A 27472-nucleotide genomic window follows, 5' to 3' on the forward strand; every position below is an offset into this window, starting at 1 on the left:
GCACCCTGTTAACCCTAAATTTTCTTCCTTCAGCTTCAATAATTCATCCTTCAAATCCCAAAACTAAAACCATTCCCCATTCAGAAGTACCTCAGACAATACTGGGTAAATATGTGCTGTGGTTTTAAGAATCCATGCAGCCTACCCCAGTTGGGACCCTGCATTCTATGCACATATGATATATTGGAACATGCCCTGCATAACTCTTAAGAGTAGAAGCTACTGATTAATGAGGACAGCGTGAGATGGCTAAGCACTTCATGCTTGCTTCTTGGAAAATCTCCTTTATTACCATCTTGTTTCTGTTTCTTATAATTGGTCCTGTTCCCATCTTAAAGATAAAGCTGCTCAGTATAGTATTAAGCAGCATCAACTACTTTTATTAAAAGTCCTTTATAATTCACCCAAACCATATCAGCTCATACAAGAGAAGTAAGAGGTATGTTTTATTTACCGATTCCCTTGCACTGTAGTAGTAAACAAAAGCTATTCCTGTGTAAACAGAAAGTAATATAAGACAGCATTTTCATGCAAATATAATTTCTTGAATGGTATAAATGGTACTTGCTAGGAGAAGCATAAACATTTGAGGAGGAAAATATTGAGGATAATTAGAAGAAATCACAGGATTTGAATGAATGGAAGGATGAAGGAACAAAGAATGACAGACAGGTAACACATTGAAGCTGCCTCCCAGACAGGTCAACTTACTGATGTTCTCCTGTTGAATGGCCCATGGGATGAACTAAACCAGAGGGGCTTAAGTTTGATCCCGTGTGCTTCAGTGATTTCTGCTTCAGACCATGCCTTTTTATGCTCAGAGAACTGAAGATAACCAGTCTATTGGTATCAAAAGCTGAGGTCATTCTTCATCTTAAGTAGCGCTGTATTCACAAAGGACTCAGGGTAGTCTCAGCTTCCTTTTGGTTGTTACTGTGTGTTGTAGACAAAGCCCAGCATGACCCCAATAATTTCCTGCTCCTTGAGTTAACACCTTTTATAATCCATTCTCTCCTCCTCCCTCCTCCCCACCCTGCCTCCCTGTCTCTCTCCTGTGACAGCATGGCAGACACTCTGGGAGTGACATCCTCTCACTTTTGCCTTTTGCTATTAGAAGCAAGACACAATACACACTGAAGGGGAGGAGAATACATGAAGGTGTTAAGACCTAGACAAGAATTACTGAGTTGGTTTACTCTTCTATATCTGTGTTCAAATATCTGAACTGTTTATTGCATCTGTCATTATTGGTTATTGCAGGAAGTGGGTGCTTTTGGGGTTTTAGCTTCTACAAAAGTGCTGGTTGTCTTTGCAACATATTTTTCTAGTAATGAATCAGTGTTCAAGTTAGTTCAAATCAAATATATCACTAATATATCAGTGTTCAAGTTAGTTCAAATCAAATATAACACTAATATATCAGTGTTCAAGTTATTTCAAATCAAATAATTAACCAAGAGTGAGATTTTAAAGTTGACCTCGGAGATGGTCAGCAGAGTCCGAAGGCTACAACTATTTCTGAATCAAATGAGTATGCCCAAGTTTGCAAAAATGTTCTAAGAAAAAAAAATACTTTTGTTTTCTCTTGAGTTAAGAATATTAAAAGTTAACTTTTTAGCCTTAGAAACTTTACTTTTACTGGCAAGATGAATTTTTTTTACATTATATGCATTCACAAAGTCTCTCTGGTTTCTTTTATTACTTTTGATCAGTTCCTGCCACGATCCATGAACCAGTTGTTAGGACTGAGGCTCCAGGGACAACACTAGGTAATGACATGTCGTGTTCATGTACATTTCCTGCCCATTCATCACCATTATGCCTACAGCTTCTCCTCCTTCACAAGGCTTCTGCATCATCCCCTGTCATTGATCACCTAACATGTTGAAGGATATTACAACAGTTTTTTGTCTTTAATAGAGCCAAGCATGAATTTGGTTTGGTGTGTATGTGTGTGTGTATGTATGTGTGTGTGTGTGTATGTATAATATATTTATATGCAGTGTACCACCTTTGAATTAGTGTCTCTGCTCCCATGTAACATTTTGATCACATTCTTTGCTGTTGCATGTCAAATACAATCAATAGTGGTGATGGGGGCGGGTGACATCTATGTCTCATCTAGTCTTAGTGAATTGGCACAGCTATTATAGTGTGACAGTTCTTCTGCAGCTCTAAATTCCTTTGTTTTTAGTATGGGCATGATTTTGTGTTTGGATTACCACTTTAGGTAATGATATTGTCTTGTTTCAGTAAGGAGTAAAATAGAAAAGATGTGCAAAGCTAGTGAATTTAAATTATAAGTGCAATCATTAGTATGAAATCATGCGCCACCCCAGCCATAACTCAGCAAGGTTTGAGACCTTCCTTGAATTCAGGAAGCCCTGTGAGAACCCCCTTTGAAATGTCCTTGATATATCAACTCATGTTTCTATGTGAATTTTGTTTTGCAAAGAAATGTAAATGATATGAAGGTGTAGGTTATCAAAATAGGGACATATCTTTCAAACTCAAAAGAAAAAAAATCTCATGAAATTCAAGATATGATAACAAGGGTAACCCTGGACACACTTCTGGAAACCAAAACACTTCATTAACCTGAGGTTTTCTTCCTTCAGCTCCCAAAGTGCCTCAACGAACACGCCGTCCTCGTCCCAAACCTAAAACTACACAGAGTCCTGAAGCACCTCACACAGAACTGGGTAAATGTGTAGGTCCTGGTTAAGGAATGCTAACCATATGGTCCTGTCACAGTGGGGACAATGAGGTCAGGTGATGAGGAATGAGATGAGGAGATGGTGTGGGAGCCTAATTCCTTGTCCTCTGTGAACTGGAATCTTCTCTTTTGTCTATTTAATTTACTTCTCACTTAATTCTGCTCATATTTTAAATATCAAGTATATGGTCAACTGAACCAGTTAGAAAACAAATGCATGTTTATGCCATTGGGAGCTTATTTCTTGGTAACTGTAAAGTTCCATGAGTGATCATAATCATCTAGGCAGCTTTAGCAAATGTTGATATTTCAGATTATGTGGGCTACATTTTCTGTTGCATATTCTTTTTCTTTTTTCTTTTTTTCTTTGTTTTTTTCCCAATCCCTTCAAATAGGAAAAAAAAAATTCTTAGGGGAAAATCACCCCAAGAGGAGGATAATAGGGAAGTTTATGAGAGAAGGGAACTTATTCTTATCACAGTCTGTCAGGCTTCCAGGGATTGGTCACAATATTGCACTGAGACTGCAATAGCTAGATGGCCCCATAGGACCAGACGAGAAATCAAGAACCCACACACTAAGGCTTTCTCTCAGTGTTGGACAGAAGGATGCCCTGCTGTGCTATACCTGGCTGCACCTCATCTTGCCCTACTATGTACTCAAATTGGACAGAGCTCATGGCTCTTTCCAGAGATGAGTTTCCAGTAGGATGGGTTGATCTATGTATTAGCTTTGCATCACCATAACAAAATACTTGTAAAGAAGGGGTTTATCTAGCCCACAGATTTGGAGCCTCAGGGTCCAAATAACAGAGCTCAGGCTGGTGAGGGCTATACATTGGCACCACCGTCTGGCACAGTTAGCAATGGCAGGTGTTTATAAAGGAGTGAGCAAGTGATTAAATCTCAGGAGGGGCCAAGCTTGCTTGCTCCTTTCATAATTATCTTTTTTTTTTTTTTTAATACTGAGGATTGAACTCAGGAGCACTCAGCCACTGAGCCACATCCCCAGCCCTATTTTATATTTTATTTAGAGACAGGGTCTCACTGAGTTGCTTAGCACCTCACTTTTGCTGAGGCTGGCTTTGAACTTGTGATCCTCCTGCCTTAGCCTCTGGGATTACAGGTATATGCCACTGAACCCTGCTATATAATGATCCTCTTTTGATAACTCAAGGGGCTACCCCAGAACTACATAAGGCTGTGCAAACTATTTTGTACCCCCTGCCCCAGTAACCTAAGGACCTGTCACTAGGCTCCAACAGTGTCACCCTGGGAACCAAACCTTTAAATCACTGTGGACCATTGGGGAACACAAACCAGTTTCAAAGAATGGCAGTTGACTTTGGTACATTAGTTAGATGATCAAAGAATGAGAAAAGTGTCAAGGTTATTTACACAGACCATTATCTAAATACAAAATCAATGTCAATCCCTCTTAAGACAGAAACTGGTATCTGAGGGCAGGGGCACTGTGTTCCCTCAGCTCGGGTTAACTGTGTGGTTTTTTTTTTCTTTCTTTCTTTCTTCCTGTGCTTGCAACATGTTATTATCCTAGTAATTCTTTCTGAATTGAGTTTTCTGAATTTTTATAAATTTTAATGTTTTGTTGTTTTTTTGTTGTTGTTTTTGTTATTTTCTGCCAGTTCCTTCCACAGTCTTTGAACCAGTTACACCTGTAAAAGAGGCCCCAGGAGCAGAATTAGGTAATGCTACTCTCTGACCTTTAGCAAGTACTTCCTTTGCTCATTGTCAAACTCACTGTAACTCTAGTTACAGTCTTCATTATACATGAGCTGAACAGGCATAAAACAATTGCTTCTTGTTTGTAAGAAAACCATTTAGGAATTTAGTTTTGGATATCTTCCTGCCTTATAAGTTACTTAAAAAATTTTCCTGTTACTTTTGTTTTGGCTTTCCAGAATTTTTGTGAAGGTAAATCTCATATATTTGTGTGAGTATCTGATTCTGGGTCTATTGCAAACCAAGCTATGATAGGGAAGTTTCTTTATACATCCTTTGTATTTCTCGCTTTGTTTCTAGCTGTTTTTTTTTTATCTGTTAATATTTGGGTCATATGTCTTAGTGAATTGAATAATACAATATGATCAAGGTTTATAAGTTTAAATAATGAACCCCATTCTTAGTGTTAATCTCACTCCTCTTCCTCTCGACTCAAGTTTAAATGATTCTCAACCATTTTAATCTAGGCAAGGAACTCTAGGAAGATGTGATAAAAGCAAAAATATCCATCTTGACTTTCTGAATTAATAATTTCATTATGTATGTGAATTTTCCCCCAAAATATCTTCAATAAAAAAAAGAAAATACAGTAACAGAACAAAAGTTTTGTACTAGCAAAGGAACAAAAGTTTTGTACTAGAAAAAAATACATTTCCTAAAACTCAAGAAAATTTATCAAGCTTTGGAATACTTAGAAATATTTCTTAAACACTGTTCTCTGAAGAACCATAGGTTTTAAAATAACTAAAGGTTATCTCTTTTCACCTCCAAAAATGTCCCAAAGAAAACAAACTTCGAACCACTCCAAGTCTATATACCTGAGAAGACACCAGATAAATACAGGGTTCTAGGTTTCAGAAGCCTGGGAGTCAGTCACTGGTTGAAAATATAAAGTCACATATCTTTTCGTGAGGGAATCTCCCTAGGGTTGGCAAGGAGTTTATGATTGGAAGAGAAGAATAGAACCTTTCCTCTAACTCAGAGTGTTAGGATGTCTTTTTAGTCTGTAGGCTAGTTGAATTATTTTTTTTTATTATTATATAATGTCTGTTTAGATATTTCAGAACCCTTTTTTGCAGTCATAATTTGATTAAATCTGGTAGATGTTCTATCTATTTAGCATCCTAAAATGTGAGAGTTAGTTTTTCACATGTTTCTTGAGACTGATTAGAAACATATTTAAGTACATGGGTGAAAATGTCCTAAAGTCTTCCAAATTTAGATTCAGATAATCAAGCATCATATTTAGAGAAATAATTTGCCTCTAGTACTAAACAAGACCAGAGGTGTGAGGTGGAGACCTAACAGTTTGGCCAGCCTGGACAGAACAATCATACTCTGAGTCAGCAAAGTAGGTCTGCCATGCCAAAGTACTGCACAATGGGTAGCTTGAACTACAGAAGCCAATTTTTTTATAGTTCTGGAAGATAGAAGTCCAAGATCAAGGTGTTGGCAGGCAACCTTCTTGCTATGACTTTACAAGGCCTTCTGTCTATGTGCATGCATTCCTAGGGTCTTCTTGACTTCTGAAAAGGAGCTCAGACTGGATTAGAATACCACACTTATGACCCTGTTTAACCTTGGTTCCCTCCTTCAAGATTCTGCCTCCAAATATAGTGACACTGGAGGTTGGGGCTTCAGCATATGAATGTGGGGTCACACACAGTTCAGTCCATAGCATCCTTCATCCAGAAATCTAAAATTATACCTTCTAGAAGCAATGTTACACTGAAAAGATTCATGTTGAAGTGTGTGTGGTGGCTCTTCATACATTTTTTTAAATGTCATTTTGTCACTTCAGTTCCTGTTACAGACGTTGAACCTGTTACTTTCAGAACTGAGACCCCTGTGACGACACTAGGTAACAAAGCTGTGCTTTTGCCAAGATTTTGCTGCTCATTGTACAGTCCACTCAGTCTCCATCCCCATGATGTGCATCCCCATGATGTGGCTTTTCTACCTTTGCGATGGCAGCCATCAGCCTCTGCTGCCACTCAACCACTTCTACCCTCTGAAAAGTTTGAGCCTCTTAAAAACAAGTTTTCTACTGTTTTTATGAGAGCAGGCATGAGCTTAGTGCAAACATTTATCTTCCAGGTGGCACATTTAAAATTGTCATTTTGTCCTGTACTTCACTTAATGTTTTGTAGTAAAGCTGGTTTTTAAGCAAATTGAGATCTATTTCTTATCTAGGCTGATCAGCAATAATGGCCAGTTTTATGCTCCTTTGCACATTTAAGTTTCTAAATCTTTTTTTTTTTATAATTCTTTGCATGATGTGTTTGGTTCTTGTTGGTACTTTTAAGTAATGTTATATTTTATTATTTATTTGACAACTAGGAAATTAGCCAAATTTGAAATCTTCATCTCTTCATTAGTGTGACCCTGTTTCTCCTTCCCTTTTATTAAACATTCCTTTTCAATCATTTTCCCCCAAGTGAGGAAGTTCTATGACTTTCTCAATACTAGTACTACTTTTCATGCCTTGAGTAAGAAACTCAATGCACTATCAATGACAAAAAGAAGATACATCGGTATAAAAAGAGTTATAAAGTAAAACTTAAAGGATAATTTCCCAGAACTTTAGAAAATCTGACAAGTTTTGGAAAAAAAAACTGTCCTCAGTATCCAGAGTTATAAGATGTAGAGTGACACAAGGCTTTTCTTCCTTCAGCAACCAAAATATCACAAAGAACCCGGCGTCCACGACCCAAGCCTAAAACTACCACACCGACACCTCAAGTGCCTCAGACGAAACTGGGTAAATCTGTCATTACTTGGGTTAAGGGTGAGCCCTGGTAGTCTGTTCCAGTGAGGACTCAAAGCAATGGCAATGCCAGGCAGTAATAGCTCTTGTTCTCCCCAAGTGTGGGGTCACAAGGCCTCAGTATAACATCTCTGCCCAGCTTGCAAAGAGAACGTGACTGGGTGAGACCCAGCTGGTACCAGAATACCTTATTCTTTCTATGTGAGACTCTTCCTCCAAAGTATGCATTTAACATATTTCTTACTATCAAATTGCATTCAAATCATAAAGGAGACACTACTTTAGCAGAGCCAATATGTTCAGTTCAAGTAAACAAATTGTAAATCACCTACATTGGCAACTCTGGGTGATTTGCCCCTTGTAGGAGATTTACCTCTAAAACAGCAGAATTAAAAAGATGTGACTGCATGATGCAAACATAAATCAGTGATCTGGCAAAGGGAAAGATCAAGGTTGTATGGACTTGCCCCTTGGACTCACTGCAGAGTTTGGATCAATAGAGGAAAGAAAGAACCAAAGCAAAAGGTTTAGACACACCTTCTAAAGGGGGTCAGCTAGAAAGGCAGCCAGTCCAGATGGACTACTTTGAGATGTCCAGAATGAGAGTGTTGATGATGCTAGGTTTGGAAGGATCCATCAGGCCAGTTGAAGGAGGATTTGATTCAGGAGCTTAGCTAGCTTACAGACATCTACCGTCTTTGATTTCCGCTTTTTGTGGACATAGGGCAGACAGATTCTTTACTGAGCATTATACATTGTTGACCATCTTTATCTTGCTGTCTTATGTGCCATAGTTTGGAGGGAGGTTTCAAACTCTTTCCACACATGATGAGTTCTTGTCAAGATTACTACAGGCCACTTTGCCTGTTAACTTTTATGTGTTTCAAACATATAAACTCTCTTTCTCATCTATGTTTACTTAAATATAGTAAGTACTCAAGTTCAGCTTCTGTAGAAGTACAGAGCAATTATGTCAGTTAACAATTTATTTTCTCAGTACATATTAGGTAAATGCATTAAATTATTTTCCAATGAAGAGTTTTCCATATAAGAATTCATTAACTACCTAGGAGAATTTCACATGAACCTCTTTAAGATTCTCAAAGTGGTTAAAGAAGTAAGCCTAAGACCAAACATGACTAAAGTTTGGCTAAGTCTTCAAAGAACAAGTTAATTATTTTTCTTTTCTTCTTCCTTAGAAGAATTGATATTATTAGTAATTTCAAAATTTGCTTGGATGTGAATGTTCTAATTTGTTATACATTTTTAAATCTCTGGTTATTGTGTTGTTTTGGTCAGTTCCTGCTATAGTCCTTGAACCTGTCACTCCTAGACCTGTGGCCCCACAAACAACATTAGGTAATGTGAATATACTGTAATAACAGTGTCATTCTTTGTGGTCATTCCATTATATTCTTTTAAAAATTAAGAAGGCTCTTGAATTATATGTTGTTTTTAAGAGATCCATTGTGCATAAACCTGCTTTAGATCATTTAGATGGCATGTAACCTGCTTGAAATTGTCATGTCAGTCTGTTTTATTTAAGCAGTGTTTGTGTTAAAGCTCTGCTTTGACCATATCACAGGTCTCAGCCCGCACACACACACATCCCTCTCTTTCTCTCTCCCTCTCCCTCCCTTGCCCCCCACAGATAAAGCCATTGCAAGTCTGTTTCAATCTTTTTTCTTCTATTTGCATACTATTTATTGTTTTTTTCTGTTTCAGTAATAATATATACTTATTTTAATAGTTACATAGAAAACATGTCAGAGATTGAAAATTTCAATCACAGATTTAGTGAGACTGTCCCACATTGTCCATTCAAATGTAGCAATGGTTCCTAAATATTTTGGTGCCAGTCAAGATGCCCTATGAGACTTTATAATTACTAGTCTCTATTTCTTCAATTAAAACATGAATTTGTCTTCAAAGAATTTCCTATGACAACAGAAGATTTATAATAAGTACATGTATATTTATTTGTCTTTTTGAGACAGAAATCTAAAAAGGTAAATATCTAACTCTAACCTGCTTTAAAGTCTAGAGTCACATTTTCACCTCGCAGAGCTCCCAGAACCATAAGTAATGTATGTAGTAACCCCAAAATTTCTTCCTTCAGCTCCCAAAACATCACAATGGATAACTCGTCCACATTCCAGACCAAAACCCATGCCGAGTCCTGAAGCACCTGAGTCCAAACCAGGTAAACATTCCTGGTTATAGTCTCAGCATTCCATGTTCCTGGTTTAAAGTCTCAGCAGCCTGATCCAGTAGGGTCTCAAGAGTAATCTCAGTAGTTGAGGGGACCAGTACCCCTAGTGAGAGTGAAGATGCAATGCATGGGCAGCATCAGTTCCTACTATAGAGAGGTTCAGAGAAACACAGCTGGGGGACAGCTGGAGGGCATCCATTGCCCTGAGCCTCCTGACTGCAGTCTTATCTCACTGTGCATTTTATTTACTTCCTTTTACCTTTTGAAAATAAATTTTCTTTAGACAGATTCAGTTCAAATTAAAATATAAACATTGGTTTTGATAGCCTCCAAATTCTATGCATATTTTGAGGTATACATCAAAAGTGGGAGATATATTTTAATCCTTAAACCAGAAAGATATTTAAAAATAGAAGCCATTCCTTTATAAATAAGATAGAAAATGGCACTAGGCAGTGTCTAAGCAAATACAAGATTGATTTTGTGATGCTACCAATAAGATATGCAGGTACATAAATATCTGAAGCAGGGAATTAAAGATTAAAGGGTGGAGTCTTGAAATCACTGTAGGAAAGGGATAAGCAGAAGGGTAGAAGGAATAAAATCAGAGGAGATCAAAGTGGAGATCAATCACAAGAGTGCAACTTAAATCCTGGTACTGGGCACGTCTTGCTTCAAGTGGGAGTTGAAACCTTTCTGCCTCTCCCCCCATGGTGGAGATCCTTAGAGCCTGACGGAGCAGTGGAGACTTGGTCTCCCCATGAAAGCCTGCTCTTTCTTTGCTGCAAATGGAGAGATACCCCAATCAATTCATCATTACGAGGCCTCAGTGTCTCCAAAGAGGAATTCTCAGCAATACCTATACATTCCACTTTAGATTATAAGATAATCAAAGAATGAAAAATTAAGAAACAAGCACCTGACTTAGGTACAGTCAAATGTTAGGAAATCAACTATATTCTTTTCTAGTTTAATAGTTTTTTAAAGTTGCTATATAATTCCAGAAGCTAAATGGTACTAGAAAGATGCATTTCAAAACAATCATTTTCATTCATTGAAACTATCATTTTGCTTAATATTTTGGTTAGTTCCTACTGCAGAGTTCGAACCTGTGACACTCAAAACTGAGATGTGGGTGACAACAGAAGGTAATGTCACATTGTAGTCCTTTGTAAGTGCTCTTCCTCCTTGTTGACTCCTTGCATCAAAATCACAGCCTCAGGTGCTTCTGCTTTGTAAGACTACACCATCATCTCCTGTCATTCCACTACCATCTTAATTCTCAAAATATTCTAAACTATGACTCTTACAACAAGTCACCTCTTGTTTTTAAGAGTCTCATATGAATCTAATTAAGGTCATCTGTTGGGCATGTAACCATCTGAAATTGTTTCATCATTTTGTGTGTTTTCAAGCAGTGTTTTGTTAAAGGTAACTTTGAAAAGCAATTTTCTTGGCTCTAACAATGATTACCATGCCAGGAAGTTTCTTTGTGCATCTAAAAGTTCTTGTGTTTATTTAATTATTCATTCATTCATTCATCTTGGCTATTTGTGCAATATTTGTTCTTTGACAGTCGAGTTGTGGTCTTATTTTAGTAAACTTACAAAGAGCTTGCAACTGATCACCCACTGCCACTTTGAAATTTTTAGTAGTGACTCCCAAGCTTTTTATTCTGTCAGAGTTCTATTAACTACTCTTCACTTCTTGAATTAGTAATTCCATTTTATATCTGACTTACTCCAGTGGAATTTGAATTATAAAAGCAAACAGGCTGTAATAATAAAAGTGGTAGTAAAAAAAATTCTCTAAAATATGAAAAAAAATTAAATAAGTTTTAGGAAACTTAAAGCTGTGTATCATAATACCCCATGAATTTTGAACTATAGACTTTGTAATGACTGAAGGTTTTCTTTCCTCAGCTCCCAAAACATCAAAACGAACCCGACGTCCACGTCCCAAACCTAAAACCACACCAAGTCCTAAGGCTCCTCAGACCAAACCGGGTAAATGTGGGTTTCTGATAAAAGCGTGCATCCTAGCAACTCTTGGAAACCTGTGGTTAATGCCTGTGATGGGAGTGACAGCCTATATCAGGGAAGGCAAAAAGTGATCTACAACTTCTGCCACTGTCAAATTTCCAAGAGAAAATATAGCTGGGGACGTGGGTGACAGCTGAACTCCTCCAGCTTTCTGCATAAGGATCTTCTCTATTACTGTGACCATATTTACTACTGCTTATTTCAGTCCATCCATCTCTTAAAGACAAAATGTCTTAAATATAACCAAGTATTTTTATTTAAAGATATAAACATTAAAAGCCTTCCATCTTCCTACAGCTAATCATGGTTGCCGACCAAACTTGGTTTTAGATTGCCGTGAGCAGTTATGAACTTTGAGAAGGACAAGTTTGTGGAGGACAGGAATCCAGAGTTGGAAAAAAAAAAAAAAAGTTGCTTCTTAAAGTGTTGGAGATGAAAAGAGACAGAAGGGAGGTGGGGAGCCCAACAAGGGGCACAGCTTCCTACAACAAGTGGAATCCTGATTCTGGGTTGTGACGGTAGTTTTGTTTGGAGAGGTCTATAAGCACAGTTAATCATAGCTTGAAGGTATGGTTCAAAAGGTTGGATCTTTTCCCCAAAGCATTGGTGATCTTTCCTGTCCACTTGAGAGTACTACATTTTTGTGATTAGAGCAGAGAGCTTCTCTACTGAGTACCACACACTGAGTGAATATCCATTATCTTGGTTTGTTGAGTACCTTTGCCTTGAATGAGATCTCAGCTTTTCCAAATTCAAGTTCTCAACAAGATTATTACGATTCACTTTGCTTTATTATTTGCTACATTCTCCTCTCAAACATAAAAGCTATTTATTGTATCCATACTCTTTTAGAAATGTTATTTTCTTGAAGCTTCTACCAGAAAAAAAACAGTATTTATTGAATAGTTAGATAAGTACATCTTTGGTGAAATGTCTGAAGTTTATAGGGCAGCTTTCTACAATACTTGAAAGCAGGTACAGTTACCTAGGAGATTATGGTATTGGCTTTATTGAGATTCTTAGAAGATTATAAGCTGTGGCTTATAATCTCAAGATTATAATTTATAATTATAATCTCAAGATTATAATTTCAAGAGGTGGCTGAGCACCTCTTGAAAGAAAGTTTACCTGGCTACAAGATAACCAAATCTCCAAGTTACCAGTATTAAATTTCAGAAATTAATTGCCATATACCTATGGAAGCAATATTATATTGGTGATATTTAATTTGCTGACTTTCCACACACATTTATTTCTTTGCTTTTAATTAGTTCCTGCTACAGATCTAGAACCTGGTTCTCTTGGAACTGAAGCTTCAGAAACCATAGGTAATGAGAATGCTGTGTCTGCAATTATGTTTTTCCTGTGCATTATCATACCATATTATTGTATCGCAGGTTCTTCTGCATCATAGGACCATTTCATCATCCTCTGATATCATCCCATTAGTCTTTCTCTTGAAATCATTCTGGGCTCTATATCAGATTATTAGTTGAATTTAAGAGAACTGTGCATGAATTAATTTCAGGTCTTAGAGCTGTCATGTAACTGCTCAGCATTGTATCCTGTGATCATGTGCATTTGCTTAAACAGCAACAATTGAAGCTGTATTTCAAACTCTACATCACCTAGACTTTCTTGTCCCTCAACAATTATGGAAACATCATGCTGCTTTGCTCATATTACCTTTTACTGTTCTAGGGTCTATGGATCTGCTATTTTAAGGAATGGTGTCCATAGTGAATTGTCAAAATTTTTAATGTGCTCAACTTGGCATATTTAACTGATAGGCTTCTGTGATAGGGTAGACTAACTCATTGTCTTTCTCTAACAGTTTTAACAGTATTTCTTAATTTTTATTGCATGGGGGGCCGCTTTGTATTCTGATGGGAACAGTTTATCAGTTTGGTGTTACTTAGGCATTCAAACATATGAATTTATTATACTCATAAATATTTTAATAGTAAACAAAAATAGTAGACAGTTATCTCAACTTCTGTAGAAGTACAAGACTAATAAATGCTTTTTTTTAGTGCCATCAGAAGAGCATATATTATTCAAATGTCAAAAGCTTGCCAAGCAGACTAAATAGCAAGGGTCAGGTAATCAAACATCTTGTGAACCACTTCGTGATATTTAGCTGTGTACACTATTATCTTTCAAGTCTGTATCATGAGATAAACAAGCACCTGGCTGTGTTTGGGAAAATCTACAAAGAACAAATGTCTCTTTTCTCTTAGTTAAGAGCTTAAAAATCAATTTGTGACATTAACCTTAAAGTGAATTGTTAATTATTGTTTGGTTTATTTTTTTATTTTTTTGGCCAGTTCTTGCTACAGTCCTCGAGCCTGTCACTATTAGAACCAAGGCTCCAGAAACAACACTGGGTAATTACATTCTGTATTCCTCAACGTTTCTTGCTCATTTTCAACCCCATTCCATCATCATCATCATCACATTTGTCATCAGCTTTATAAGATTGTCTTATCATCTGCCATGGCTTCAGCCTATATTGCCTCTTCTTAGGAGTGTTAAAGATTTAAATATTTTAATCTTAAAAGATATATGCCTCAACTTTCCAGGACACAAATCCTAGAAAACATAGGATTTTGTTTCCAAAGCCACCTGCCCTAGAATAATCCAAAATTTCTTCCTCCAGCTCCTAAAATACAACGAACACGCCGTCCACGTCCCAGACCTAAAACCACATCAAGTCCTGCAGAATCCCAGACCAAGCCGGGTAAATCTGAAATTCCTTGGTTTAAGCATTGAACCCAAAGCAATAACCATGGTGGGACGTTAGAGTCATCATGTTCTCTAAGAACTGTTGTCTACCTTGTCAAAGCCTTGGGTAATGGTTTATAGCTGCTTCCCCTACAGAACTTTCCAGAAGAACATGTCTTTGGAAGACTCATGGGTTTTTTTCTCTTACATGATTTGGTTTGAGTGAAGTTCTTGGTCTCTCTTTAAAGCTGATTGTACAGCACAATTGATGTAGTCACCAATGGCTACATTGAAGCATTTGTTGTAGCATGGCTACATAAGCTTTTTTTTTTTTTTACTCCCAAGAAATACAACAAGTTACTTTCGTATATTTTGCATACATATTACCTGGACAAATTTCTAAAGCAATCAACCATACAAGTTATAATCAGAAACCAAATACCATATGTGCAATGGTAGATATGTAGCAGAGTCGGAAGATGTGACTGTCTTCTTCAGTGAACTGTTCTGGCCAGTGTAACCAAATCTCCAAAATGTAACTATTTGCTTCCTATTAATTCTAAATTTTTTTAAACAAATGTCATTTGGAATGTTTTGAAAGAAAACACTAGTTTTTCATGTGTATTTAAGTTTTCTTGTATTCATGTTGTTGATTTCAATCAGTTACTGCTCCAGGCTTTGAACCTGATATTCATAGTACTGAGGCTCCAGCAACAACATTAGGTAATGATTTTTGTGACTTTCATAAAATGCTTTTTCTTGCTCGCTAAAAACCATACTGTTATGGCCAGAGTTGCTCCTGCTTCCAGAGACTGCTATTGTCACACCATTTTATGCTTGATGAGTTGCCAAGAGTCTTAATTTTAGCAGATGTCCTTGGATCCATTTAAAGGCATCTATCTTCCATGAATCTCTAAGATTTCATTATATGATTAGTGTTGAATCTGAGGTCAAAATTACTCATCTTCTCTTTGGTGTTTAGATTTATAGAAGTATCATGAACTTCCTCTAAGTAACTTCTTTCCATAAGATCTGAGTACTGTTCTCAATATTCTAAGAAATGAAGTGTCCCTATTTTATTGTCAATAAAAATAAAGCTATGCCCTGGCTAACCCAGGCTCCCCACGGTTTAGCAATGGCTTTTAATCTTTACTAAGTAGGGATCTTTCCAAGTATCTATGCATATTAATATTTATTCCTTCAATCAATAAATGAGCTTTGTATGTGATTTTGGTCTCTAATGGAACTATCTGTGATAATAAAAGATTACTAACTTTTTTTTTAACTTAGGACATAAACTCAAGAAAATATAAAATGCTTTAGAAACAGATCCACATACAATGCTGTTAATGGATTCTAGACCTACAAATTCTAGAATAACCTAATATCTTCCTTCTTCAATTTAAAAAGCCTAAGAGGGAGAAGACTCATCTACCTTCCAAACTTCAAACTTCTTCAAACTTTTTAGTGGAATCAGGAAAATCTGTTATTTGTGGCTTCTCGGGTCCCTCCAGATGATTGTCTCTGATTGACACTGAAGTGGCTTGCAATCCCTGCTTATATGCCTTAGAAGAGACAAGGCACAATAGTAACAGCTCAGCAATTACTGAGTTCGTGGTTGAGGGAAATCAACACGGTAGCTTAAATCATCTTGGTATCCTGCCTAAGGATTGGCTCTGACAAAAGATGTATCTTCTTCAGATCTCATTTCTATTCATCCATAGCTTTTTAAATAGTATTCACTCTGCATAGCTCTCCATAACCTTGTGATTTTAAGGATGTGTGTATTTCAATTCATTGCTACCTCTATCCAAAATCTATGAAACAATAATTCATAATTGTTTTTACAACAATTCTTTCAGCTCCCACTGAACTGCAGACTCTTATTTTGAAACCAGTGACATCACCAAGCCTAGAAATGACACAAAGTCAACTGGGTAAATAGATTGTTTTCTCTATCTGGATACACTGAGCTTCAGGGTACAGACTGTGATCCTCTAAGAATTATATTTCTAAGTATAACATATGCAAAAAGAACATATACTCCACAAATTTATCTAAGTATTTTACAGTGCTTATTCCATGTTTGTATATTGATATTAAATTAGTGTTACATTTTATTAATATTGTATTATTCAATGGCATAAAAATGCCTTCATTTTGTTGAGTTTGTTTTTTATAATTTTAGGGAATAATCACATCTTATTAAGTGATTACTATAACAATTTAGAAAACCTGATTATATAACTTACCTTTTTTTTTTTTAATCAACAGTTACAAATTTGTGGTTCTCTTTAGTCATGAGCAGAATTTGTGTTCTACTATCTGAAAAGAATGAGTTCAGTTATGGCCATCAAGGAAGGAGAAAGTTCTCACTTCAGTAAAGAATGAAAAACTTACCCTCAGACAATATGAGTGCTTCAAAACACATTGCCCTTCTAAACTGGAGCAAAATTTTAAAATCTGTGTTAATGATGCTGTTGCTTGTCCCTTACATTTATTTTTGAAAAACTGGATTCTATCTTTTTCTATCATAGGATTATAATTTCATCTCTTCTGAGTATCTTTTAATTAGATAAATGTCATTTTGGTATTCATGCTGAAAATATGGCTATTAATGGTAACCTACAATAGTTATATTGTAAATTAAATTCAGTTATTAGAGCTTCCTTTAATGTTAGTGCTAATACCATTGTTGTTGTTATAACGGTTAACACTGAATGCTTACCAGGTAGAAGGCTCCTTTCATAATAATTAGTTTGTACTGATTTGTTTCATGCTCACAACAATCCATCCTTGACCAATTGTACCATTTTGTGTCTCCTGCTAGTTTCTGAGGTTCTGGAATCGGTTACATTTAGCACTGAGTCATCAAAGGAGACCATAGGTAAAAATGTTCCCCAATGGGAAGTCACGCATGTATGCTTTTCCATCTCATTGCAAAAATCATCTTTGGATGTCCTCATGCTTTGTGACTTTTCACAGCCACCTGCTCCTCACTTCTTGTCATGCTTATCCAGCGAGTCTTGAGGGTCATTAAATACAGCATATTGTGTCAGTATCTGCTGCTATGCAAGTTTCATGATTTCCTTATTTAGTTTCCTCTCCCTGAGTGAAACTTTTATTTTTTTAATATTCTGATCACTCTTTTAATATGTGTACATATGTAAATATGTTCACATTTGCACAAATTTTCATTTTCACATCATTTTAATATTCGTATCCATGCTTCCTATGTCGTTTTCTTACAAGAACTCTTATGCAAAAATATGTAAAGAAGTAAATTTATTTTCTTTGCTCTGGGTAGTAATTGCCGGAAATACTGCCAGTTATGATGTGATGTGTGTGCATGTGTGTCTATGTGTATATGTTTTCCCAGAAAGCACACTGCCTTCATTTTCTGCCCTCATTTCAATCTTATTAAATTGATAATTTACTTGATATCAATCTTGATAATCTGCTTGAATATTAATTATCCTCATGAGCATATCTGCATAAGATAATTAACCTGAGTTTTCAAGGTAAACACAGGGTTCCATGGCAGTATACTTTGGGCTGCCCTCCACTAACCAGCCATTCCCTGTTTCTTCCCAGAACCAGTCGAAACAGATTATATATATCCCACGACCAAATCACCTTTCGGGACAGAGGAATCAAAACCTAAAGGTGGTAAAGGTTTTCATGCTACAGTTCATTTATTCAAAACATTTTTAATTAGTATGTGTTACATAGTATAGCATAAATGTTTAACCTATAGTACTTACTTGTTCTACAACTGAACAGATTTGAAGATCTATAGCTACCAGCATTCTTGGATTCTTTGTTTTTTCTTTTAATTTTTGTTGTAGTTATAGATGGACAGAATGCCTTTATTTTGTTTGTTTGTGCTCTGCCACTGAGCTACGCCCCAGCCTGCATTCTTGGATTCTGAAAGTGATAATTGACTCTGAAAACAGAAATAAATTTCTGTTTCTCTGCTGTTATCTAAAGATTGGAGCATAAAAACATTTGGAAGTCAGAAACAGTTAAAACATTGGAGAATTGAGGTTATAAAATACAATTTCCTCCTGTTTTTCTTTTTTTCCTGTCTAAATACATTGATTTATCTGTAAATGACAATGCTAATTCTTGAGAATGAGGTGTGTTGATAGTCAAGGAAGAAATACTTGAGGATAACTTAACTTCTGATAGGTTTTAAAATAGTTCTCCTTTGTTTTGATGCAGTTGTGGAATCTATTACATATGTGTCTGAACCTCCTGTGACCACACTAGGTAATGACAACCTCAGGCGTCCAACCGATGTGCTTTCTGTCCTCATCACACCGTCACAAGACCCTCAGGGTCTCGCTCATTGTGAATTCACATTGCATCACCATTCTTTGTCACACAGTTCATTGTCATTCTTGGTGCTTCTGCTCATAACCATTGTCCAAAAATGTCTCTTCCGTTTTATATTAAGCCTTGGTCTCCTTTCTCTGCTTATATCAGCCAGATGTTTGAATCTAAAGCATCTCTTTCCTTAACATTAAGCATTCCACCAATTTGGTATTGTGTTGAATGTTTCAGGCAATGTTTTTTTGTATGATGATTCATTTCTACTTTCTTACCTAGCAGCGGACTTCCCATTAACACTCATTCCATCCCATTCATTTACTTTCTGGATTCTTCTTCCTTCATTGTTTAAATGAAATGCTAACTGGCTTATGTCACAACATTTTTTTTATTACCTTTCCTTTCGTGGTTCTTATTTAATATGTCTTTCTAGAATTGTTGAGGAGGCAGGATCCTAATGTGAAGATTTTAAATGTAATAATGTTGCTTACTTCAAACACGCTTTGAAACCTGGTACTAACTAAGCATTTTTTAAGCTAAATGAGTTATATAGAAATAATGATGCTGTTTTCCTACAGACTTCAATTTTATTTTTTAAAAATCTGTTACTTTTCTATCTGTTGTCTGTAATCAGGGTGTGTCAAACATTTTAGTAACCTGACATACTTTCCTTCAATTACCATAGAAACGTCATCTCTGTCTTCCCAAACTATAACCCCACCCAGCCCTGATGAGCCTCAGACTGAACCTGGTAAATACTCTATTTCATATTTCATGCATGAGGTGAGTGTTTGCAATGAGAACTTGGGTCTCTTCTGGATATCAGAAGCCTTGGCTTCATCACTCTGCTCACCATCTCTGATGGGTGAGTCTACCTGTCTGATGTGCCACTTCTCCATCTATCATCAGTAACCTCTCAAATGGCAATGTTGTATATGTTTGTTAGCAAAATGCTGAAAAACACCCTTTAGCTACTCTTCAAGTGTTTAACTCGGGAAATAGAAATGTTTCTGGTAAAGGACATTTATATTCTCTTTTTAAGTCTGTGTGTGTGTGTGTGTGTGTATGACACATTTAATGTGAATACACACACGTACATAATCTTAATTACTTTATCATCTTGATTAATTTTAACATATCTCATTTGTGTTTGAGATTAAAAGAAACCTCCAGAAATAGGTTTCACGGTATAATTCACATAGAAGAACAGCACTGGCCTGTCACCATGATTATTCAGGGGCCTTACTTCTTTCCACTCATTCCTGTAGTGGTCTGGTCATTTCACTGCATACACATAAGAGAAACGCAACTCAAACCATTAACTTTGACAAGTCATAAAGTTTTGCTTGGTGTTGTAGTTAGAGATCAATGGAAACAAGTAGCCAAGATGAAAAATTAAGTGTGTCTCTTCTCCAAGGAAAATCTTCTCAATTCCTGCAGGATTCCATGGAAAGAAGTTTTATCATAAATAAGCCATAATTTGTGTTTTGATTGCTCTTAAGCTACTTTTATATGACTCTGCTTTCAGGGGAAATAGGGATATTAATTCTATCTATTGTGCTCTGAAACATTCTAAATATTGTCTATAAACTCTACAGTTTGATTTTTTTTTTTTTAGAATTCTACATTGGGTACATGAATGGAAGCTGTACCTGACTTTTCCAAAGTTTGTCTTCAATAGGCCTAATCATTTATATTTTTGAAATACCTAATTGTAAACACTACTGTTTCTTAGTCTGCATCATTTTTCATGGAGTTGCTTCATGATGTGCTGTTACCTTCACATGGTCCTTCATAAATCCTTGGGAAAGCAAATAGCCCATCGGATTGATCCTCAGCAAGTGAGGAAGTTAAGAACCAGAAAATCATGGCACTGTAACAAACAAAGCATTAAATTTTAGCATTGGAAAAAGCTCTTAAAAATCAGTAACTTTTGATGAAGAACCTGAGGCTGTAGCCCTGTGATTAGCAAAGGGAGCTAAACCACCAGGCTCCTAAACCAAAGTAATCTCCCACATGTGCTGGTATTCTTCTCTCAACAGGCAAGAGGATTCCACTGAAACCCTGCATACTTTCTGTGTTTTGATGTTTATTTTTTTTTTAAAGAGAGAGTGAGAGAGGGGAGAGAGAGAGAGAGAGAGAGAGAGAGAGAGAGAGAGAGAGAGAAAATTTTTAATATTTATTTTCTAGTTCTCGGCAGACACAACATCTTTGTTGGTATGTGGCGCTGAGGATCGAACCCCGGCCGCATGCATGCCAGGCGAGCGCGCTACCGCTTGAGCCACATCCCCAGCCCCTGTGTTTTGATGTTTAGAATGAAAGAATCCACTGAAGATTCATTCAGAAATTTCTAGTGTCTAATAATTCTTATTTTCAGCAAGTTTTTTTTAAGCTGCCTGAACCTGCATGATGTTCATACCATATTTTTTTCTTCTTTTATCTCAAACCCATTTTAGTTCAACCAAACAGGTGTTTCCACAGGTGATGCTTGCATATGATAATTACCTTCCTTTGTCAGGATATACTTTTAATTTCCTTAGCGAAGGAAGCAACAATCGGTTTTACACTGTATGTCCTAAAACTTCTCAGGAATATCAAGCAAAGGGATAACGCTCCTCAGAAAAATACCCTGGGTGTTCAATTTTTCTTCCCTGATATAACCAATAAAATTGTGTTTTGTTTAGTAAGATTAATTTTCCTCATTAGTACTTGCTATTAACATTTACTGTATATTTGGAATATAATTTGGAAACTTCATTTTTTATTTAGGAAAAAATATAAAATAACACACCTAGATATTCTGATGAAATGATGTAAACTTATTATAAGAATCAATTTTATGAAATTTATTTTCAACCTATTTAATGGATATTTTGAAGGAGATATTTCTGAAATCCCAACAGTTCCATTTTTCCAGCTGATTACCTTTGATGTCATTTAGTGTGCCTTTGTGTTTTGTTTTCTGCATTAAAAAAAAATATTGTCTTCCTCTTCTTTGTCGTCCTTTAGAACTTTAGTTGCACTTGCTGTATATTTTGGTCTTCAGTTACTCAACCAACATCTTTAAATTCCTAGAGGCTTAGGTACTGTGATTCTCAAGAAGGGCTCAAGAGCTCCAAAACTATGTCTTTCTTGTAGCTCCCTGGCAGACACCACGTGCTCCTCCCAAGCCAAAAACATCTCCACACCCAAGAATCCCACAAACACAACCAGGTAAATATATTTTATATTTTAGCTTGAAAAATTTGAGATAAATAGTTATTCTGTTTGATTATAGCAGGTTGAGTTTTTTAACCCATATAAAATAAGTCTTCAACTACTAAAGGTTTTTTTTTATTATCTTTAGGTTTGATCAAAGAATTTTTCATCGGGAGAGCTTAATTCACTAAGCTTCTCTAATGTTCCCTTATTTAAGATGGGGCTAGTTGAGACCAGCATTTCTTACCTAGGGTAACCTGTCCACTCCCTTTTCTTCTCCCACCTTGAGATTGTCCTCCTGTTCCTTCTACCACCTCTGAATGGACTTCCCCTATGCAGTCACCTAATTTAAATTATCATTAATATATGACCTACCTGCAGAAAATGTCTGAGGTGCACCTTCCCAAGGATACCAGGAAATGAAATCACTAGTAGTCTGGAAAAGGAAAATATTTAGCAGCATCAAAATTATTCTTGATCCAGGTAGTAATTCTGGACTCTACCATGAGTATTTAAATCATATCTTGGAAACTCCACTGAAGGAGGGGAGAGAAACTATAGTTTTAGGTCCACACCTGATTCTGAGAGAAAATTTACTTTTTTTCTTTAAAGAAAAATTCCTTAAAGTAACTAATAATTTTTAAGTCTGTATTATTAAGTGCATTTTTAGATTTGTTTTAATTAGTTACCAAAACTTTACTATGAAAATAATACATTCTGATGCATAAATATATGAAGGTGACAAGATAACATTCCCCTAAAGAATAAGAAGTTTTAAATAATAAATATATTTGAAACATTAAGATATAAAAAGTCCTGGTAAAAATAATTAGTGATTAATTAATAAATAATAATAGGATAGGTATGAAATAAAAATTTTTAAACTAATAGTTATGAAATAATTAACCAAGTCTATTAAATTTGTTGATAGGAAGCTAAAAATCTCACTTTAAAAATGATGTTAAAATTACGTGAGAAGTAGCTCTCAATTTTTTATTTGAATATACACCATAGAGCAAATTAAAAAGAAAGAAGAAATGGAAATTTTAAAAGCACAAAAACTTAATAGATATTGACATACAAGAGAAAAATAAAAAATAAATATTGGGAGTTAAGACACAGGCTAAAAATTTCTAGTTAGTAAGTAAATAAATAATTAAAGGAGAGATGAAGTAATAGAGAAATGTATTTGTAATTTTATCTTAGTACTCTGTATAAAAATAGAATTTGCTCTAATTTTCCATTATTATATTATATTCTAAGCTTCAAATTTGTTTAATTTTGATTTAGACCTTCAGCTAACCTTTCTTGACAAGATGTGTAACTTGAGAATGGATAGATTCACAGGCTTAATGCGTTCCACTCTCTAAAACCTGAAGGGGCTGCCAAACTGTAAGGAGAGTATCCTGTAATTGTCCCAACTGGGGAAGCTTCCAGACCATCAGGATCTCTGATGGAAAGTAGCTGCAACCTTAATACTTCTGGCTTTGTCAGTGCTACTTAATGTAAGGGAAAAATTTGGAAAACTAATCATGAAAAAAAAATCCATTCTAATTATTTGTTTTTAAAGTAGGTAGAATGAATATCTCTCCTACCCATAATGAGAATACAAATCTTATTTCACAGGTACTAGCATTATCCTAGATTATTAGTCTTTTAATGATATGTATGTATAATTGACATACATGTCACAAAATATTTTAAAGACAAACATTCAAGTCTTAGTACCTCTTCCCTTGCCTTTGGCCAACTCTTGTAAATGTGAAGAGGTCATTTGAGTGAGAGAATGTTCTATTTATGTGTATAATACCAATGCAAATTATGCTGGGCATAAAAAAAGAGTATCATCTAACAATAATGTGAATAATTCAAAATGTATCACAATTTTATTTATCCACAATTTTTTTCAGAATAAAATTCTGTAATTGGTCATGTCATCCTTCTCGCTATTTTAATGCAAAGTATATTTATAAGTTAGAGAGATTGAAATCTTTATTTGCATTTGAGGACAAAGCAGAATCCAAAATTTGGAACAAGTCATCAAGGGTATCTTATATGTCAATAAAACTTTGATTTTTATATTCCTATATTCATACATATAACATTACTAATGTTAATTTTATATTTATAGATATCAAACATCAAAATTATGGGTGCTCCTAGTTTTTTGGGGGATAAACGATATGAAAATCAGGATACAATCAGATTCTTCAATGCCATTTTTATAAAGTTCCTTGAGAAGTTGAAGAAACTGTATAGTAGTATGAACCTTGCCTATTTCTTTACCTTTAAATGTAGCTGATAATTCCTTCCTCCCAACATGATGGTATAAACTGGAAGACATAATCCTTATAAAAGCATTTCTGAAATTGTAAAGTGAACTATAAATAAATTAGATATATTTTCTTGGTGCCTGTTCATTTAGCATCTTGTTATTCCAAAGGAATGGATGTAGAAAGAAAAGTTTAATTTGGAAACATGTTTATTTGAAGCTTCCTGGAGGCCTGAGAAACACAAGGGAGTAGAGTGAACCCACTGGTCCTCAATGGTCCATTGCCTTTCTGCTGTGGCCTGTCAGTGCTGGTAGGTTTCCACTCTGACTTCACGGACTTCTCCTTCAGCAGAAGACATGAGAGTACGTTTAAGAAGTCAATCAAACGTATCCAAAAAGGAAAAGCACTCTTGCATTTATTTAATTGCTGTATTAAATAATTCTTCATCGTACCCTGAAAGTTTGTTAAATTTTGTGATTACTCAGACTTTGTTTTCCTAAAAGTATTTGGGTTTCTAACTCATCTCCCTCAGCTTATGATTTACTTTTCTGTTAGCTCCTGGTTCAACCGTATCCTAATTTATCAGCATTCCAGCTTATTCCTCGCCAGGCCTTATGTGTTAAGCATGACTTGAGATGCTGAAACCACAGACTCATGAACTGAATTCTCTCTTTCAGTTCCTAAGGGGCCCCAGCGTGCTACTTCAAAACCAAAAATGTCACCAAGTCCAGAAGTGTTATACACTACACCTGGTAAATGTTTTATTTCATGTTTAAGCCAAACACATTCTATTGCATTCAGCTGTCTTGAAACATGAGAGTTGATATATGTGAGGTCAAGATTTCATTTATGCTGAAATGCCCTGTTGTGTCATATGTGGTATGGTTATTTCAGAGGTCTCGTGAGAGACCAGTTGCTCTTGTAGTAAAGCTGTTATTGCAATCAGAAGGTAAAGAACTATGCCAAGGATAGAATGTCTTTACAAGAACCTGCCAATTCTAACATGTTATACTCAAAATTTTCACCAAACTAAAATATAAAATAATATGGTTTGTTTTTTCTCAACAACAAAAAATTATAACATGGCATTTTATTAATAGAGGTAATGATGTTTAGCAATTTACTCATAAATTTTTCTGTACCCATTGCTTTTTGTCTGTTTTTTTCTTTCCCCCTATCAAATTCACCAGGATAGAATTCAGTCACTGAGAGTGAGCTAGAAAGAAAATGTAGATTTTGGCAAGGTGTCCAAATTTTCAAAGTACCTATTATCTTTGGAAATTTCTTATTTGCGGTTGCAACTTTGGTATTTTCATAGTCAGTTTCATGTTTTCAATTAGGCCTTTTTGGTGTGTAAGCTAAAGAATGAGGGTTTAATTCTAAATGCTTCCTAAAAATTGGGCCCTGTTATTTAAAGTGATAATTGAGTTAGAGTTCGGTAAAGCAATCATTTTCTTGAATTGCTTACTTTAAAATACTGCCAGATTTGGATTAGGGAGAAACCTGACCATGAGCATTCACCTTATGAATTTGTTTCCTGATATAACCTTAGAAAACCAAGACAACAGTAGATAATAATTCCCCTCGTCATTGTTTTGACATAAATGGGATGAGCTGAATAGAGAATTACCTCCTCAAGTCACACTGTTACTGTCATCGTTCTAAATTGCCTTGTGGTCAGTACCATCATCTTCTACAGATTTTTTCATTTCTTCCTAAAGCTTATTTTTTTCCCTGAAGTATGTATTATATAATTTTGTTTGTTTAATAGTTCTTTCATCAATTTCCTTCAGACAAGACATAACCTCACATTGGAATTCAAAGCAGGAGTTATCAGTGTGTTTTTCCAAGTTTTAGAAACTCAGCACTTTCCTCTTCAAAAACCCCTTAAATCAAATGAGCTATTGATGTGACTAGCAAATTATTTCTTTATATTCCATAGATTGTGTTCATATAATAATGCCATGAAGCCATAATTTAATACTATTTTACAACTTCCAGAAGAATTAGAATCTGGGGGAGAGGCCCATGTGAGTCTTTAAATACTTGTAATAAAGTACAGTGCCTATTCATGGGAAGTGCCCGTCTTTCCCAGTGCCCTCAAAAAATACTCCAGTGCATGTTCAATTCAGTAAATACTGATTGATTTTTATATGCCCAGTTCTACATTTAGGGAAATATAGATAAAAAGACAATTAGATATGATGTCTACCATTGAACACAGTGCAGTGAAGAAAACAGGAATATCTATAAATAAGTATAAAATAAGGCAAATCTCAATGATTAGTGAGATAGTGATATAAGCAAAATACAATGAAACAATACATTCTAAATGTATGAATTGGAGAAGACATCATTAAGAAAAAGAGCTTTGAAGCCATTCTTAAAGGATAGTAGGTATGTAGCTATTGATTTGTAAGGAATCAAAAAGAAGGGTAACAAAGCACTCGGCACTGTTGCTAAACTGCTGGAGTTCAGAAGGACTAAATTGCTGGCCATTTTTTTCCCTGTGGGCAAGATTAGTACAAGATGAGGATGTGAAAATTCAATTAGACTCAAATGGTTGAGGGTATTTAACATCATGCTGGGTACTTTAAATTTTTTTCTATAGGCAATTAGACATTAAAGTGTGCATGCTTTTGTTGTTTTTGTCATGGAGGTGACGTAATTGGTTCTGTATTTTAGAAAGACAGTTGTGATTAAAATGTGGAGTATAAGCTGGCAAAAGATTGGTGACAAGAGATCACTGAAGAAGTTTCGCACTAACCTAGAAGGGTGATTATGAATATTTGAACTGATAGTTGTAGGAAAGGGAATAATGCTGAAAGGCCTTTTGAAGATGGAATTGGTAAGACCTAGAAGTGACTGAATGGTATTAGAGAAGGAAGACGCTCTCATTTCTAGCTGGGGCAAGGGGCATATGATATTACCATTAATTAAGATGGGGAATATGGAAGGAGGAACAGAGGCTTGGGTTTATACCTGTTAGGTATACAGGGCTATCGGGACTCTCAGGTGGGGATGTCTAACTGGTTATTGAAAATGTTTTTCTATATTTCTAAATGGAAGTCAAGATTTGGGATGAGAATTTAGGAATTTTCTTTCTAGATGGTCTTAAATCTTGGATAGCGTCATTCGGTAGAATGTATAGGCTGAGAAAACAAGAGGTCAGAAATCACAGTTACATTTAAGAATTGTGAAGAGAAAGAGGAGTTTCGAGATATTGTTGTCAAAAAAGATCCGAGGGTCCCAGGGAGGTTGGGCAAGAAAGGGTCTCAAGAAGGGAAGAGTGGCCAACAATGACAGTAAGAAGGGGAAGGGTCAGAAGAGGCTACTGACCTAACAGTGCAGGTCTAGAACCCCATTATTTGTATCATTGGGCTGGATGCTTAGGAATTCAGCAATTTTCAGATTCTAGAAAGGTAAAAGTATATGAACACAATTGATCACAAATATTTGGATATGT

At 35.7% G+C, this 27472-nt stretch overlaps 1 protein-coding gene and 1 long non-coding RNA gene across 46 annotated transcripts in view; one reads left to right on the top strand and one right to left on the bottom strand.

Annotated features, from left to right (window-relative positions):
- Abi3bp (ABI family member 3 binding protein) overlaps positions 1 to 27472 on the top strand; it is a 233367-nt gene that overhangs the window by 152686 nt on the left and 53209 nt on the right. For 16 of the 45 annotated variants that reach the window (XR_013436924.1, XM_078044323.1, XM_078044324.1 and 13 more), the window contains 20 exons: positions 1713 to 1769; positions 2619 to 2702; positions 4362 to 4421; positions 6260 to 6319; positions 7133 to 7219; positions 8525 to 8584; positions 9345 to 9428; positions 10526 to 10585; positions 11360 to 11443; positions 12751 to 12807; positions 13807 to 13866; positions 14139 to 14219; positions 14867 to 14926; positions 16066 to 16140; positions 17034 to 17090; positions 17798 to 17869; positions 18428 to 18475; positions 19221 to 19286; positions 21674 to 21748; positions 24684 to 24758. The exons of 6 other annotated variants lie outside the window; for them this stretch is intronic. Coding sequence is in view for 38 of the 39 variants with exons in the window: in XM_078044323.1 (XP_077900449.1) it covers positions 1713 to 1769; positions 2619 to 2702; positions 4362 to 4421; positions 6260 to 6319; positions 7133 to 7219; positions 8525 to 8584; positions 9345 to 9428; positions 10526 to 10585; positions 11360 to 11443; positions 12751 to 12807; positions 13807 to 13866; positions 14139 to 14219; positions 14867 to 14926; positions 16066 to 16140; positions 17034 to 17090; positions 17798 to 17869; positions 18428 to 18475; positions 19221 to 19286; positions 21674 to 21748; positions 24684 to 24758 (1362 nt within the window). In the remaining variant the exon portion in view is untranslated. The remainder of the gene's footprint in view (positions 1 to 1712; positions 1770 to 2618; positions 2703 to 4361; positions 4422 to 6259; positions 6320 to 7132; positions 7220 to 8524; positions 8585 to 9344; positions 9429 to 10525; positions 10586 to 11359; positions 11444 to 12750; positions 12808 to 13806; positions 13867 to 14138; positions 14220 to 14866; positions 14927 to 16065; positions 16141 to 17033; positions 17091 to 17797; positions 17870 to 18427; positions 18476 to 19220; positions 19287 to 21673; positions 21749 to 24683; positions 24759 to 27472) is intronic. 23 more of the 45 variants (XM_078044349.1, XM_078044350.1, XM_078044351.1 and 20 more) reach the window with 12 other exon arrangements.
- LOC144376437 (uncharacterized) overlaps positions 1 to 27472 on the bottom strand; it is an 84293-nt gene that overhangs the window by 22888 nt on the left and 33933 nt on the right. The window lies entirely within an intron of this gene.

The sequence above is a fragment of the Ictidomys tridecemlineatus genome, chromosome 3 (genome assembly GCF_052094955.1).
Source record: "Ictidomys tridecemlineatus isolate mIctTri1 chromosome 3, mIctTri1.hap1, whole genome shotgun sequence".
Taxonomy (NCBI): domain Eukaryota; kingdom Metazoa; phylum Chordata; class Mammalia; order Rodentia; family Sciuridae; genus Ictidomys; species Ictidomys tridecemlineatus.